This window comes from Topomyia yanbarensis, chromosome 2, assembly GCF_030247195.1.
Source record: "Topomyia yanbarensis strain Yona2022 chromosome 2, ASM3024719v1, whole genome shotgun sequence".
NCBI classification, from domain to species: Eukaryota; Metazoa; Arthropoda; class Insecta; order Diptera; family Culicidae; genus Topomyia; species Topomyia yanbarensis.
In genome coordinates, this window is record NC_080671.1 from 378,905,716 (window position 1) to 378,921,769 (window position 16,054).

The 16,054-nt window shown below is 36.7% G+C and overlaps 5 protein-coding genes across 9 annotated transcripts in view; 2 read left to right on the forward strand and 3 right to left on the reverse strand.

The window, feature by feature from the left end:
• Positions 1 to 1,275, reverse strand: part of LOC131684650 (transcription intermediary factor 1-alpha) — a 124,433-nt gene extending 123,158 nt beyond the window's left edge. For all 5 annotated transcript variants that reach the window (XM_058967711.1, XM_058967710.1, XM_058967709.1 and 2 more), the window contains exon 1: positions 292 to 1,275. In XM_058967711.1, the coding sequence (XP_058823694.1) occupies positions 292 to 459 (168 nt within the window). In that variant the 5' untranslated portion in view covers positions 460 to 1,275. The remainder of the gene's footprint in view (positions 1 to 291) is intronic.
• Positions 1,276 to 3,002: 1,727 nt separating this feature from the next.
• On the reverse strand, positions 3,003 to 4,013 carry LOC131684654 (DNA polymerase zeta subunit 2). Its single transcript, XM_058967716.1, has 2 exons — positions 3,865 to 4,013; positions 3,003 to 3,805 (listed from the first exon to the last, which is right to left on the reverse strand). The coding sequence occupies exons 1-2, from the start codon at positions 3,890 to 3,892 to the stop codon at positions 3,231 to 3,233; spliced, it is 603 nt and encodes a 200-aa protein (XP_058823699.1). The 5' UTR covers positions 3,893 to 4,013; the 3' UTR covers positions 3,003 to 3,230.
• Positions 4,014 to 8,879: 4,866 nt separating this feature from the next.
• Positions 8,880 to 10,915, forward strand: LOC131684655 (peroxiredoxin-5, mitochondrial). Its single transcript, XM_058967717.1, has 2 exons — positions 8,880 to 9,133; positions 10,064 to 10,915. Exons 1-2 carry the CDS (start codon positions 9,014 to 9,016, stop codon positions 10,520 to 10,522), a joined length of 579 nt encoding a protein of 192 aa, XP_058823700.1. The 5' UTR covers positions 8,880 to 9,013; the 3' UTR covers positions 10,523 to 10,915.
• Positions 10,916 to 12,096: 1,181 nt separating this feature from the next.
• Positions 12,097 to 13,155, forward strand: LOC131684656 (gametocyte-specific factor 1 homolog). The gene is made up of 4 exons (XM_058967718.1): positions 12,097 to 12,232; positions 12,290 to 12,479; positions 12,533 to 12,697; positions 12,872 to 13,155. Exons 1-4 carry the CDS (start codon positions 12,213 to 12,215, stop codon positions 13,034 to 13,036), a joined length of 540 nt encoding a protein of 179 aa, XP_058823701.1. The 5' UTR covers positions 12,097 to 12,212; the 3' UTR covers positions 13,037 to 13,155.
• A 98-nt stretch (positions 13,156 to 13,253) lies between these two features.
• LOC131684657 (protein PET117 homolog, mitochondrial) lies at positions 13,254 to 13,744 on the reverse strand. Its single transcript, XM_058967719.1, has 2 exons — positions 13,544 to 13,744; positions 13,254 to 13,492 (listed from the first exon to the last, which is right to left on the reverse strand). Exons 1-2 carry the CDS (start codon positions 13,633 to 13,635, stop codon positions 13,336 to 13,338), a joined length of 249 nt encoding a protein of 82 aa, XP_058823702.1. The 5' UTR covers positions 13,636 to 13,744; the 3' UTR covers positions 13,254 to 13,335.
• Between the last annotated feature and the right edge of the window lie 2,310 nt (positions 13,745 to 16,054).

Genomic DNA, 16,054 nt, shown 5'->3' on the forward strand with positions numbered 1-16,054 from the left:
AGCATGTTCACAAATCAGTCATAGCGTAAACAGGCAACCAGGAAGGGTTCTTATAGCCTTGTAACCATTGATTTAGACCAGCAGTTTTCCTGTGAACAATCGTCTGTCAATTTTGTGCAATTCTAAATATCTAAAATTGTTGTTTTCTGAAATATTTACACTTGTATGGTAGATAACCGTAGTATTTTCTTTTACGACACTGAAACTGATTCAAACTAGAACTAAAAAATTCCCCAACCTTGGTTTCGTTAACGACGTCGTCGCATGTTTTCTTTATTTAAGCACACCCACCTTATTCTCAGCACTGTCGCAGGGATTCGCACTGCCCTTGTCCGAATTCTCAAACAACTCCTGCTTGATGTTCTCCGGCAGCAGCGGCAAGAAATCATTCATCGGATCTACCAAATCGTCGGTTTCCATGCCGACGGCTGGAGGAGCAGTCACCGTTTGTGATGCCATTTTCGGAGCGACTTCCGGTAATCCAATTCACAGTAAAAGTCCGATCGGAATTCAAATTTTGAACAACACTTATGAGGAACCGATATGCAGCTATATACAGTACGGATCAAGACGGCACAAATTTCGTTTGTGCACCATATAGAAATTATTTTTTCACCTTTCACGATTAACGTGCCTCCTGTTCTTCTATTTTTGTTTTTAATTTTATATTGTAGGATGGCCTACATAGGTTCTACGGATTTTTTTCCAGAAACTACGCACACATCAAGCCAAATACAAACACAATGATACAAGTACACCAAATCACATTGCACACGTAGGTACGCAGCGTCTAGAGAAAGATGGCCGCGACATTCGGTATCCAAAAGCAGATTTTCTCCCTGGGATGAGACAATTTTGCACAACACCCTAATCCACAATTTTTGCTGCAACTACAACTTTTCTGGTTCTTATTTCAAAATGAGTTTGGTTTATTTATTTGAAAACTTTTTTTCGTCGCCAAGTAGATTCGTTTTTGTTAAAAACCTGCTTATTTCTTCCTTGTTGCCATTTTTTCGCCCATTCACGGATCCAATGGTCACTGAAGTAGTCGATTTTTCTGCACCACTTTCACACTAGAACAGACTGGAATCAGATTCGCAAACTATCAAAGCAAAACATAATCGAATTCCCCTAGTTATTTTCGTCCGGAAAATATTCCTTTTTCACCAGAATTGAATCCTTCAGAGTGCACAATCAAAACAGCTAAATCGCTTAGCAGCCGACGCGTACGCGACGTTTGACCGCAGACAGACGAATGTGATGTTTTGCGATCTGTGCGAATGAACGGTAGGCGAAAGCAATGAAGCCGAGCGTGCGGAAAGCACTGTCGGAACGCACACAGCTGCAAACAAAATAGCTTTGCCCAATTTGTCAATGTACAATCAAGCGAAATGGGCGAAAAAGTACTCAGCCCTTGCAGCAGATGTGTGCACCCCGATGACATTTACATTGCCAGACGTCAATTGCGATATAACAGTTACAGGGTTGTCTACTTCATGCACGCTAAATCAAAATTACACCGAATTTAAGATCCAAGTACTTAATTTCATATACTGTACAATATTTCAATAATAATTCGTCAAAAGGGCGAAAGTGTTTTTTGTAAACAAACTTGTTTCGCTCATTAGTCTGCTGCAGAGTGGAATTTCATGAAAAATATGCGTTAATGTAAATTTTTACCTTCGTAGAAGTAATTTCAATTGTTTTCTGCTTTGAAATTATAGTAAATTAAAAGAAACCATCAAAATAAATGTTTGTTTACAAATCTTATTCGCCCTTTTGCAAATTTACTATGGAATTTTAAAGAAATATTAAGTTGACTAGAATTAACTCAACTGTTAGCTGATATGTTTTTAATTTAAAACAAAAAAAAACAATTTTTAATTTTCTTACTTCATCAAACATTATTTCACGGAACGGGGATCCACAGAGTAACAGACATAAACACTATGAGGAAATTTCTGAAAAAAAAATTGTTCCAATTTTCCAAGAACGCTAGCTCTACCTTTTGTACACTCATTTGCTAGTGGATAATCCCTCGAGGTTGACAACAGTTTTCAGCTAGTGGCCTATCCTCCTCATACTTCAGTGGCGCCACCATCGCGAATGCGACCACAGTACCAAAAATAAAAATATAAGCACAGATAACAGACATTTAGGCTAGAACAAAATTTCTTAAAAAAAACTGTGTAAACTTTCAAATTGATAAACGTTGAAAGTCCGTGTTTCACTATTGCCATCTACGCAACTGTTTGCTACACGTGATTGACAACTGCACTCCAACTGAATTGCGTCGATCACAGCGCAACCGACAAACGTTAGCCAAACGTGTTTCAGCGTCTGATTTATTCGCAATTTCAGTAACGGGCATTTACACACGTTTCGAATCGAATGATGTTCCTACCACTGATGCGAGCGACAATCCTAATCTATAGTGTTCTGTATCTAAGGTCATGTTCAGGATTGTTTTATTTTGTATAGGAGTTTCAAAGTAGAACTGGAACTGAAACATTCACATCCCCAGCAGAGCGTTTCGTTTTATAATTTCGAACAGCTGTTTTAAAATTTAAAACTGTTATACGATACCGTTCTATTTGTTGCTGATTTTAAAACACGTTTAGAACTGTGTTTTAAATACATGAAGAGTACTCCGCACAGACACTTAGACCCGATAGACCGGGGAAAAATAAATTTGAATGCAGTAACGCTGAAGGCATGGCGGGAAATGAATTTTAAACTGAATAGAACACACGCTAAAACTGCTGCTGGGGAGAGCAAGTTCTAGTTTTAAAATTTTCAGTTTTATATTATAGAACTGTCAAAATTATGAATCTAGAACTGAAACACTCCCGAACATGCTATAACTGAAACACTCCTGAACATGCCCTTAACACTCCTGAACATGTTCGAAAAGATTGGTATAGGGGAAATGGTTAAGCAACAAACTAAATTCATTCAAAGAACTGCGATGAATCGGAATGGAATATCGCTTTTGAAAGTTTTTATGAATATATTTGAATTATTCATTCCGGTCTACAGTCGCACATAACTCGAAGTATTATAATACAAGATAGAAATTATTATCAATGCAAAAATCAAATTGTTCCTTTCAGTACAGTTACAGTGGGAGCTATTTCCTTTTGTTTTTTCAAAAGGTCCTAGAGGAAGAAATTCACATTTCAAACGGTTCATTATGTCGAAAGGTTAGTCGTTAGACACGACAAAAAGTTTTACAAATACTCTTCAACGTAAAGTTGAATCCCCACGCTAGCCGTGTGCGATACTGGCAGAAGTTGGGTATTCGATTTGTGCCCCTGATTCTGTTCCGTTTCTTGCACGAAAGAATAGTTTTCCAATTTGGAACTATTTTCCAGTCGAACAAAGGCTGCTTCGGTGGTATGAAGTAACACTTTGAAGGTAGCATTCGAAGGTAACTTTCGAAGCGTCTTCAGCTGACCGTCCAGATTTAGTAGCGATATACGAATTTGCTCTTCAAGCTCTATCAAATGCTCGTCAGTTTCCAGAGCAAACTCACGATCTTCCAGTTCGAAAACGTAACTCTCCAAATGACTGGCATCGTGTTTATATACGAGTATTTCCACTTTATTGAGCTTTCGCTGTCGTTTGAGCTCCCTGGCTGCTTGCAACGTTTTTCCTAGATATTCGTTCAACGGTTTAAGAATTGAAATATGCACAGGTATGTTGTATGCCTTTCGTTCGCGGAATATTTCTGGCGGGTAAATCTCGCGCGCGTACAGAATTGTGTTAATGTAAATCTCCAGAAGTTCGATGATTATGTCTGTCTCTATAATTATATACAAATTCATGTCTATTGGAAGACCATTTAAATTATTATTAACTTACCCAAGTTAATTTCATTATTGGACGCCATGAGTGGTAAATAAATACTTAGGCTCACTTAATTCGAAATTGAAACTAATCCAAAACTTCTATTGAAATATTAATGTTACTGTTGATTGGACGTGATTCAAAAATTTTGTTGCAAAGGCATGTTTTTGTATCGAACTGTTATACAAATATAACAGCTGTTGAAGTAGGGTTGATTATAGTTACTACACGCCACCGAAAAACTACTTAAAATTAAATACTCTCAATCTCGTGGTATCGTGCAGGAAGGTAAAATTAGGTAAACAGTGTTGAAGGTAGTTTCCATTTAACTACGGCAAAAATCATAACTCAACCTTGAGTTTAATTTACTTAAATTTATGTTGAATTTACCTAATTTTGAGTGTACTCCAAACAACTCAAAAGTACCTTACTGCACGGAAGACCTCGACTTAGTCGAATCTCTCATTTTGTTTTTGACAACACTAATAAGTGCGAAAGCGACGCACAACTCAAAAGCACCTAAATTTACGTTAAAAGAACTTATTCTGTAGGTTGTTTTATTTCTGCGTGTATATTCATATGACGTTTTCGCTTGAACCTGAAACTGAGTCAGGTTCCCGTATAAATAAATACCATTCCAGAAATCTTCGGAACCATTTCCTAGCTATTCATATAATACTCACCATATTGGGAATACTACTGATACATTTCACCATTATAATTCAACTATTATACTACCATACCCATTTTAGTTACCATTTCCAATACCTTCTGTGTATCCTATATTGGAGATTTGTATACTACTTTGTACTTTTGCGCTAGAGGTTAATATTGCTCTGGTGGTCTTTGTTATTCGTATATATGTTAACGCTGCTCCAAAAACCTGTAGCTTAACATGATCAAAAATCCTCGTCTTGCAATATTACAGCGATAGCTCAATTGGATAAAGCGACAGTCCAGTTAGTCTTAACCATGCTCTCATCAGAAGATAACGTGTAACAAAATGAAATTTCATCGATCGATAGAATTGCATCAATCGATAGAATTGAAATGTGAAAGGGAAGACATTTTTTTCTGCGCCAATATTTTATACATCGCTAGATCTAAAATATGCATGCCACCATATTCTGTATAGTTCTTGAATGGTATGTTGTCAAAATGTATATGGAAAATCGCATATTTTGGTATGGTGACTGTTCTTAACGACCCGTTGTTTGTATGGTCGAGCATGGAAAAACGACACTGGTTATGTTCGATATTATACCAATGGTTAATCTATTGTTAAACGAACCATATTGAAAATGATTTTTCGACGTTTGATACAATGGTTGGCATATGGTACAGATTTATGCGGGTTCTAACCCCAACCGCTGTCAGTTCATACATTTTGACAGCAGTTGGAGTTAGAAAGAAACTGACTCAGTTTCGCCTCAAACAAAAACCACAATAGTCAACATGGGTTTACCCATTATTTTTCGCAGAACTGTTACAACAAAATGCGTAAAAAATACTATTCATGAAAATCGCGCCAGAATGAAAAATACTGTCAATAGAGAATTATTTCTGATTTCAAAAAAAAAAAATAACATTCATTTTACAATATTATCTCCTTATAAAAGTATAGGAATCTAGATAGAGATCCTATTCCAAAACTCCTTAACAAAATAAAACCGCCAACTGGATATATTTTTGATGGCTGGATCTTTTGGCTGCTCTAAAAATGCCGAACTGGTGCATATTTGTAACATCCTCAGTAGTCTAAACAGCCGTTGTTTTCGGAGCATTGCCGAAATGTTCCGTTTCCGCCATGGGTTCCGATGCAAGCCGATAATTTGCAGGTTCCGCTACGATCCTTAGTTTGCAGGTTAACTCGCTTGAAATAATTCTTAAGGATTTTTCACCCATTATCAACATCGAGTAGTTGTGAAAGGGATAAAAAGTACTCATTGTTAGAAACAAAAAAATGCCAATTTTTTGACAGCTCGAATAACATCTGAAAATGTTGCCCATTTGAATACACAAAATGGGTAAAGTTTTTTTGCCGTGCACGTCAAATGCCGGAGCCAATCGAGCATGACGTAACATAACATGTTCTTTTCGGATGTTTACGGAAAAGGTATTGTGATTACGGTTATTAATTATTTTCATTTTTCCTTGTGTTATCGAGCGTAAAGAAAAGAATATGAACAAAAAAATCTGTAGCACCAAGACATATTCGTACAAGTAGTAAACCACATCATATCATCGGATTCGTGCATGTAAAGTTCTTGCCGACGACATCAACAATGAAACTATTAAGCTAGAGCTTGAACATTTGCATGGTATGCAAATGTTCAAGTTCTTCCTGGAATAAGAGCTGCCAGTTTTCCGGCTTTTGTGTCCGCCCAATTTTCGACAAACATATGATTAGGGCATCTTCAGGAGTGTTTCAGTTCCAGATTCATAATTTTGACAGTTCTATAATATGTAACTGTAATAAATTTTAAAATTAGAACTTGCTGTCCCCAGCAGTAGTTTTAGCGGGTGTTCTATTCAGTTTAAATTTCATGTCTCGCCATGCCTTCAGCATTACTGCATTCAAATTTATTTTTCCCCAGTCTATCGGGTCTAAGTGTCTGTGCTGAAAACTCTGCATGTATTTAAAACACAGTTTTAAACGTGTTTTAAAATCAGCAACAAATAGAACGGCGTCGTATAACAGTTTTAAATTTTGAAACAAAACTTGTCGAAATTATAAAACAAAACGCTCTGCTGGGGATGTGAATGTTTCAGTTCCAGTTCTACTTTGAAACTCCTATACAAAATAAAACGCTACTGAACATGCCCTTACGGCCTAAAAGCCAACTGTCAAAATCCACTTTCAATGGAAATTCCGGACAAACCGTTACTAGCTGAACCTAGGGCAGATCACTTGCGATGTATTTTTAAAAATCAGCGAATTAAATGCATTTATGTCCATCAAAATAGAAATTCATAATATATTTTGCGTTGCGTGCAATGTTGTTTACGTTGCGTGTAAGACGTCAAAACCCTATACAGAAAAACTAGCCATACATTTAACAAAACGTCGAACAAAGTGGATCAGCGTAGGACGTTTGTTAAACAAACTATTTTTGCGAGGCAGTGCAAAGCTGATGCAAAAATGGAAATTAAATGCATTTTTTATCAATTTGATGCAAATTTGTTATACATTCTTAGAGTGATCTGCCCCTAGAGCTGAACACAGTTCACAACAGTTTATGAAAGAGAAAACTTTTCTCTTTCGTTTACTACCAACATCTGTGATTGACATGTAACGGTTTGTCCGGAATTTCCATTCAAAGTGGATTTTGACAGTTGGCTTTTAGGCCGTAATCATATGTTTGTGGAGAATTATGAATATAGGAACCTGACTGCCTATAAGGAGAGTGTCGACACTGTCAAAATTGGAACAATTATTATTTGTCAGTGTCATTCCAAAAGAGTTAAATTCATGTATTTTGACAGGTCGTTTGTTTGTATGGAATATAACTGACGGATAATCATGACAGTTGTCTTCACTCTCCTTACATACACTCTGATAGCTCAGCTTATCGCGGTCACTCTGTAAGCACCCTTAAATGTTAACAACCGAGTTACGGTTTGTCCGGAATTTTGACAGTATGCTTATTAGAGTGGGACACGGATGTATGAAAAGATAAAATTTTGCTCCGAGTAACTTGTTGGGTCCCATTTAGCTCCCAGAACAACTTTGCAAATTTTAAGCTCGATCGGTGGAACTATATTTTTACGCCCACGGTTTAAAGTTTACATGGGATTTAGTATGGGGAAATAGTCTTTTGCAAAATAATTCGTCCAAGAGTCGCCCGTTACCTCATAAAAATAAATAGATGTCTGATTTTAATAGGATATTTGGTAAGGAAACAAAGTCTAGAAGACTATGAAACAATCTGATGCTTGTGGAAAAAGTTATTAGGAAAAAACGATTGATGCCCTGATGATTGAAGAAAATTTCACTTTTCATAGCATCACTGCTCTGCCCATAAACGCATAAGAGTCCCATGTGGATTTTTGTCGAAAATGAGTTATCCGTTGGATTGTATTCTGTATCACCACTTAATCACACTGCACAAATAAGATTACCGGGTTTGTTCAGAAAATATAAAAAAAAATACCAAAGCATGGTTGTCCCATCCATTTGGCTCAATGGATGGGACAATCTTGAACAGTGCTTTTCTCGGCTTGCTGTTTTTCAACATGGGACTCTTATGCTGTTATGGGCAGTGCTGCTGACTATCGAATTATATACAAAATTTTTAACTTTCTCTAATTATGTAATTAATTAATTAATTAATTTATCCCTCAAAACTCGTACGAAGTGGCCAAACAGTATAGATAATTGATTTAGACACATTAAGAGAAGATCAAAACAAAATTGTATATTATTGGACAACCAACAGCAGTGGTGGTAGAAAAAATGAACATTTCATCAATCGTCAGAGCATCAATCGGTTTAAGCTTAATAACTGTTTTCTCAAGCGCAAGATCGTTTCATGGTTTTCGGAACTTTATTTCTTTGTTAAATTTCCCATAAAAGCCACATAACGGTTTATTTTTAGGAAGTAATGGGCGACTCCTGGAGGAATTATTTTTGGGAAAGTTAGTTTTCCCATATAAAATCTCATGTAAACTTTAAACAGTGAGTGCAAAAATATAGTTTCAGGGATCGAGCTAAAAATTTGCACACTTGTTCTAGGACCCAAATGGTACCTAAAAAGTTGCTCGGAGTTGGAATGTAATTTTTGTCCCACCCTAATGCTTATTAGCCGTTCACAAAAACACGCGTGAAATAGTCTTTCTTTTGTGAATACGTTGTTTTTAAAAAGTATGGTAGCTTTCATATTATTACGCATTTATTGAAGTTAAATAATTTAATGGCGATTTCGCTTGAACCTGAAACTGAGTCAGGTTCTAACCCCAACTGCTGTCAGTTCATACATTTTGACAGCAGTTGGGGTTAGGAACTGACTCAGTTTCGCTTCAAACGAAAACCACATAACAGTCATACGCCGTACTGAACTGAGTACCAACTTGTCGCCGCAGTTTGTTCTTGTCTTAACTCCGGTGTGCTTCCTTTCATTATATCAGTGCCGTTTTTGTATTATACGTTCCATCAGCATATTCAATGCATTCGCTTCTACTGCACAATTTGACCAGCAAGTTTAGTCTAGTAAGACAGCTCGGACGTTCAACAGCGGCAGTTCAGCGATTCTCGATCCATACGTCCAAAATGGTGCAGATCAAGGTGAGTGATTCTCTGTCATTCCTTATCAAAACGTTCATTACGTAATTCCGCTGGGAAATGGTTTAATCTGCTAATGAGATTATCGGTTTGTTTGTAACACTGGAGCTATGTTTATGTGAACATGTAAAAATGAAGTTAGCTTCCCAGTTGAGAAACATTCCGTGTTCGTAATTTTATTTCGCTCGCCCTAATACCTACTGTCGGCGAACATGTTTGAATCACATCTTTTCATCTCATTTGGAATATTTGCAATCACTATTTGCGAATCCATTATGCATATTCCTTCGTATCATCTGCTTTTTTGCAGTGCCCGGCCGGTAAACTAAACAGTGGTTAAGATGTTTGTACACGTCCGGTGTTTGTTCCATGCAGTTATGCTGTACGATTTCATTTCTAATGCATTATCGATTATATATTTTCATAATATAAACAGAAAGCCCCGTAAATAATTTTTCATTAAAACATTTGCGTTTTTGCCATTGGCCGTAAAGCAAAAATGAAGGTGCGGTTTTACTTGTTACATTATTTGTATACAATGTGCATTGATAGTACAATACTTATAATATAATGCATTTTTGGGATCTAATTTAAAAATCGATTGTACCAATGACGCTTTATATCAAGGAAAATTATCCCTTTTTATGCTATATCTGTTGAATAAATTATTGAATTGAATATAATGATAGTAGTGGAAAGTGAGTGCCACATTGAGTTTCAAGAAAATCAATATTCTGCAATATAATCGTAATTTGTAATTTATTAAACGTACGGTAACCTGTTAGGTAAAAGAAGTATAATACTAATACGAGTAAAGGTAAATTCGGGTTGGTTTTATTGCATTAAAAATTAGTTCCTAGCTAATTAAATTAAAATTAACATTCTTAAAAGATCGCAAACGTTATTACTTATACATATTATTATACTTTACAGGAAGGAGATAAAATTCCATCAATCGACCTGTATGAGGATTCCCCAGCGAATAAGGTCAACATTGCCGATTTGTGTGCCGGAAAAAAGGTGATTCTGTTCGCCGTACCTGGTGCGTTTACACCTGGTTGTTCCAAGACGCATTTGCCGGGTTACGTTGATAAGGCAGGAGAATTAAAATCATCCGGTGTAGCCGAAGTCGTTTGCGTTTCGGTCAACGATCCCTTCGTAATGTCGGCCTGGGGCAAACAGCACAACACTACCGGTAAGGTCCGCATGTTGGCGGACCCTGCTGCTGTTTTCACCAAACAGCTGGAGCTGGGGGCCGATTTGCCACCTCTCGGAGGGCTACGCTCCAAGCGCTACTCAATGGTCTTGGAGAATGGGGTTATCAAATCGCTGAATGTGGAACCTGATGGAACCGGACTGTCCTGCTCATTGGCTGACAAAATCAAGGTTTAAAGCTAGTATATACGAACGAGATTGAACACGAATTGGAAGAAAAATCTATTTTAGATGTATCATTAGCACTTTAGGAGCACAAATCTTACGAGATAATATTTGCAAGTTAAACTACATTGCTTCAAACACTGCACTTTTGAATGAAAATCTCTGATTTTTATGGACCCTTTTCATCTATGAAGCGATTTTAAGATATCTCGTCCAAAATAAACTGGTAACGGTGGCGTTTGAATCGAATTTTGGACAATTTCAGAGTAATCAAATTACCGAGAATGCCATCAATTAGAAATACCATTTTTAACTATGTTTTTGAGAAAAACACTCGCATATTTTTAAAATTTGAAGATAAATGCTGTAGAAACCATCCATAATAAAGTTCTCTTATCCTTGTTATGTCTTTGTTTATTATTTTTAATCCGCTCACATGAAGATTTTTTTATCAACTTGTATGACTATCGATTGTAGTTTTATTAGTGTTAATAACAACTAGTGAAAACTTTGAAGTCAAAGAAAAAACTACATTTTTAACGAATGGAAGGGAACACACAGAACAAGGGACATAATGCGTATAATGGCAGCATAGTTCATCTATAAATGACGAAAGGATAAAAACCAAAGGATTATTTAAAATTTATGTCAAAGTTTGAGGTAAAATTCAAAACGATATAATGCAAGGATATCTAGTTAACTCCCATGAAAACATATGCTTTATCATTTAATATTTTTATCATTTCATAGATGCAGAGTATGAAAAACTTGATATAGTTTACAGTTCATGCAAAATATGTTTTTTTTGCCAATCTAAAATACACTGTGACTGACAAAATTGGCTTTAAACTAGCACGAGTGCTCTTCTCGTTATTGAATATAGTATACTATAATATTTCCATACGGTTAAATAAAACAACCTTCAGAATAAGTTCTTTTAACTTACTTTTGAGTTGTGCGTCGCTTTCGCACTTATTAGTGTTGTCAAAAACAAAACGAGAGATTCGACTCAGTCGATGTCTTCCGTGGAGGAAGGTACTTTTGAGTTGTTTGGGGTATACTCAAAATTAGGTAAATTCAACTTAAATTTGATAATAAAAAACCTATCAATGAGTTGTAATTTTTGCCGTGGTTAAATGGAAACTACCTTCAACACGGTTTACCTAACTTTAACTTCCTCCACGATACCCCGAGATTGAGTCAAAGGAACTCAATTTTAGATAGCTTTTCGTTTGCGTGCACTTATTATATTTTCTGGCTATTTTTCAGATTTTGTATAAATCGGTAGGACTGACTACCCTGGTGATTTCTTTCTTCTTCCAGGGCAGCCATGCCAGATCTGAAAACATGTCATGCTTTCGAAAGCATTCCAAATTGTTGACATTTTTTTACATTTTGAAGACCATTTTTTCTGAATTCTTTCATTTTTTGCAGAATTTAATTTAAAAATCAGCAACCGATTTATAATCCTGGCCGTTAGGAACTATAATGAAGACATTTTTTATTAAATGTTGCATTTGAAAAATATACCTGGTACCACTGTTTCCGTGTAGCCCGAAAACGTCGAAAACGGCAACAGTGTATATTTAGTTCTTGTCCACCATTTGTAATCTACGGTTTGTTCGCGCTCTCGGCAAAGCATTTTTATCGTTTGATTTAGCGAACATTCGAGTTTCCAAAGTTATTCACTATTCGTAAAACAATGGATCGTCAACTGTTAAGGTAACATGATTTTGAAGTATAACTATTTCTACAATAATGTTTTTTTCGGCGCTTTAGCGCTGATCACAGTGACCTGAACTTGCTCGGTTACGAGGACATAGTCGAATGCCCTTACAATCGAGCCCACCAGATTATGTCCTTTCGAATGCAGACTCATCTGTACAAGTGCCGTAAAAACCATAAGGATCTTAAGTATGTTAAATGCCCTTTCAATGAGACCCACGACATGCCCGCGCAGGAGCTCAAGGTAATTAATTATTTCATATTACTAAACACCTGCTCCCTATTGTATTGTTTTAGTATCATACATCTGTTTGTCCTGATCGCGAAGCTTTTGATCGCTATAAATATTGCATCTCCACATCAGCGGCAACGTTCGCCCCGGAAGTTGCTGAAAGGTCCAAACCAGCCACAGAGCACTCATATAATCCGAATTATGACATGGGTGAAGAATCTTGGGATGGGGTAAGTTTGTCATACTCATTCTGCTTTACGATGGACTATTTTTCCGAACGACAAAATCACCAGCATTCTGGTTCGTTCGTTCAAAAAATCATTCCGCCGTAGCGCAGAAAAAGGCACATTATATTGAATCTTCTGAAGCATTCAGTTTTGACGAAAAAATTGTTTATTTTCAAGGATTGTAAAGTCAGAGCATACAATCCGGGAGCTTATGCGCGTCGATCAAATGTCATTAGAAGATGCACTGGGATGGCGCCTTCGGAAAAGAAAGCCTTCAAGGAAGCTGAACGTCAGCGCTTACAGGAAATGGGCCGCATCGTCATACCCCAACAGACCGAGTGAGTGGAATATTGAGCTAGGTGACAATAGGTTTGTTCCAGTGCCTATTGCGACAAAATCACCCTACTTATTGCCACTAGGCAATAAGCGAATACAACACAATTCAATTTTCTCGGAGTCCTTTGTTTCTATGGGTACTAGAAAACCTTATTTTTATTGCTCTGTGTGGGCTTGAAGTTGCTCACGTTTTCATTTTGTGGTTTTAAGTTAATAATTTGAATTTCAACGTGTAGTATATACTATTTATATCTAAACAAATATAACTTGTGTTAAATCTAATCACAGGAGCAAAGTAGATTGAGTCACTGATGTTTCTCCATTGTTGAAAGCTCCCTTTGATCTAACTGTTGTTTAAGTTGTTTCGTGAGCTCGATTTGTTGCTGCAGGTTGTAGGTATTTTCGATTTTTCTTTGCTGTTGCCGTTGAACGTCGCGTATTACACCTTCGTGCAACTTGGCCCTTAAAAAAACATAAGCTATAACAGATGTAATAAAAAGATAAAAATCAAACCTGTCGTAATTTTGTTTGTAATGCACGTAGCCTATAATACTAATTGAGCCAACGCAAGCTCCCAGAAAGACAACTTTAGAAGTTACAGACATAGCCGGTCGTATCTGGCGACACACGATCACTTGCACCGGACACCGGTCGATTGTTTCGAGATAGGTATTTTGATTCGAAGAACCAGTGATGTAATGTGTATGATGCGGTTGAACTGTCAAATATAACAGGGTGACAAAAGAAGTTCGCCAAGATAAGGAAAAAGAAAGGTGGAAACATTTCAACGCTTTTTTGTGAAAAGGGCGATACTTACAAATGTAAACATAAGGCTTTTTTCAAAGATGCAAATGAGGGCTTTGAAATGCAACAAAATTAACCAATAAATTTGGATTCAACGATATTGCTTTCTTTACCAACAGCAAAAAATACAACAGGCGAAACTGTATTTTTGTTTGTTTATTTAAAGTTTCGCCTTCCACGCTCCATGCAAACAAACAGGGCGATACTTTTTTTGCTAGCAGTTCAGAGGCGAAACAATTTTTTTTGGTATTTTTTTAGGATTATCAAGCTGATACCAGCTGTAAATAGTAACAATGATCGCTATTGGAAAAAAACCCGGACGAAATCGGTGGTGTAAAACGGTAGTTATTGTACAAAAACGTAAGGGCGATACTTAAATGCCGATAGGTAGGACCGAAAAAGTAAGCAATCGCCAATACTATCATTTTGCCGATTTAAATAGCAAAAACATTTTAATTTAATAACTTCAAATACTTTATGAAGTATAGTTCTTAAATAGGAAATAAAACCATGTCTGGAAATATTTACTGTTGATTTTCTTTGAATGGTGTCACTGCTAGTATCGCCCTTTTCAAGAAAAAGTGTTGATTTGTCACTTTTGATTGTATTACACTGGGCAAAATGCTACGGTATCTGTGACCCGACTTTCGTGGTTGTTTCAACCTGAGATGAGACATGCAAATAGCAAAAAATCGAAAGTTAAATGCAGTCAGGAGGTACTGTCAAATGCAGTCAGTCTATTTAAACTATGTGAGGCAAAAAGAGAGGCTATGCGAGACGAACGATAGAATGAACAGAAATAAAAGAAAAAGAAAACATCTATCGGCAAGTCCCGTCCCAGGTTTTAGCTATTCGCCAATATAGCAGTAATGACCATGAGATCGATAATACTAAACATCGTATCGTGAAAAACACTACCAAAATTGATTATCGCTTAACTATACTGTTGTTATTTATGACAATTTGAACATGCTCACTCCAACAGTATTTACCATTTAAAGACTGACAATGGGATAGATAGAATTACTATTAAAATTAATGTAATAGGGACTGGAAGATGAAGTATACTTTTAAATATTAACAGCCAGTACAGTACTCAAGGGAGAGCAAGGAGTCTGCTACCGCAGGAGTCAGGATCTTTTGGCATTAGAAATGCGAATCACCTGAGTCTGCGGCATATCCGGATGAGCGTAAAGTACAAAACTTCATGCTGTCGGAACCGCATTTGTATGTGTTCTTACGGCCAATTTCTTCACTTTAATGAAAACTGGTTTTCATTGAAAACCGGTTTACGGCTAGCTGGTCACCAGCAACCTGAAAACTGGTTTTCAGCGAAAAAACCTGTTTTCATCCAGTGAAGAAATTGGCCGTTAGTGTTCCATAAGATCCTGTCTGCAGTTGCCCTGTATATACTAAAAATTGGTTGCGAAGGATATCGAAACAGGTCATGCAACGTTGCACCAAATACAAATTACATATTTGGTATTTTACATATTTTGTATTTGGTTGCTCCACAGATATCAGACGTTTGAGCTAAAACAATAGTAACTTGTCACTAGCTGGTGCAACGATTGGCTAACAATCGCTATATGAGCCGTTATGCAAACATGCATACAGATTCTTGTGCAAAAATGATTTTTAACGTAAGTCCATTTAAATATTTTTATAAGTTTCTCGGAAAAGTTTGTACTAGTTTATATGACTTCTCTGTGTCGCCCTGCCGTCTACTCGACCTACCTAGGGGCAGATCATACCAGGAATGGATAACAAGTTTGCATTAAATTAGAAAAAATGCATTTAATTTCCATTTTTGCATCAACTTTGCACTCCCTCGCAGAAAAGTTTGATTAACAAACGTCCTACGCTGATCCACTTTGTTCGACGCTTTGATGAATGTAGGGCTAGTTTTTTGTGATTTTAGCGTCTTACACGCAACGCAAAATACATAATGAATTTCTATTTTGATGGAAAGAAATGCATTTGATTTCGCCCATTTTTAAAAATGCATCGCAAATGATCTGCCACTAGCGATCTACTCAACTGTTGGTACGCGTAGTTTGCCAGTTGCACTCAGGATTGCCAATATTTTTCAAAGAAAATGTGGCAGTTCAACTAAAAATGTCTGGCAAAATCTGTCACTTGACAGCGACCTCAAACACATCGAAATATACATTTTAGTCTTTATAGAAAGTGCACCAATCGATAATAGTTAAATTGAAA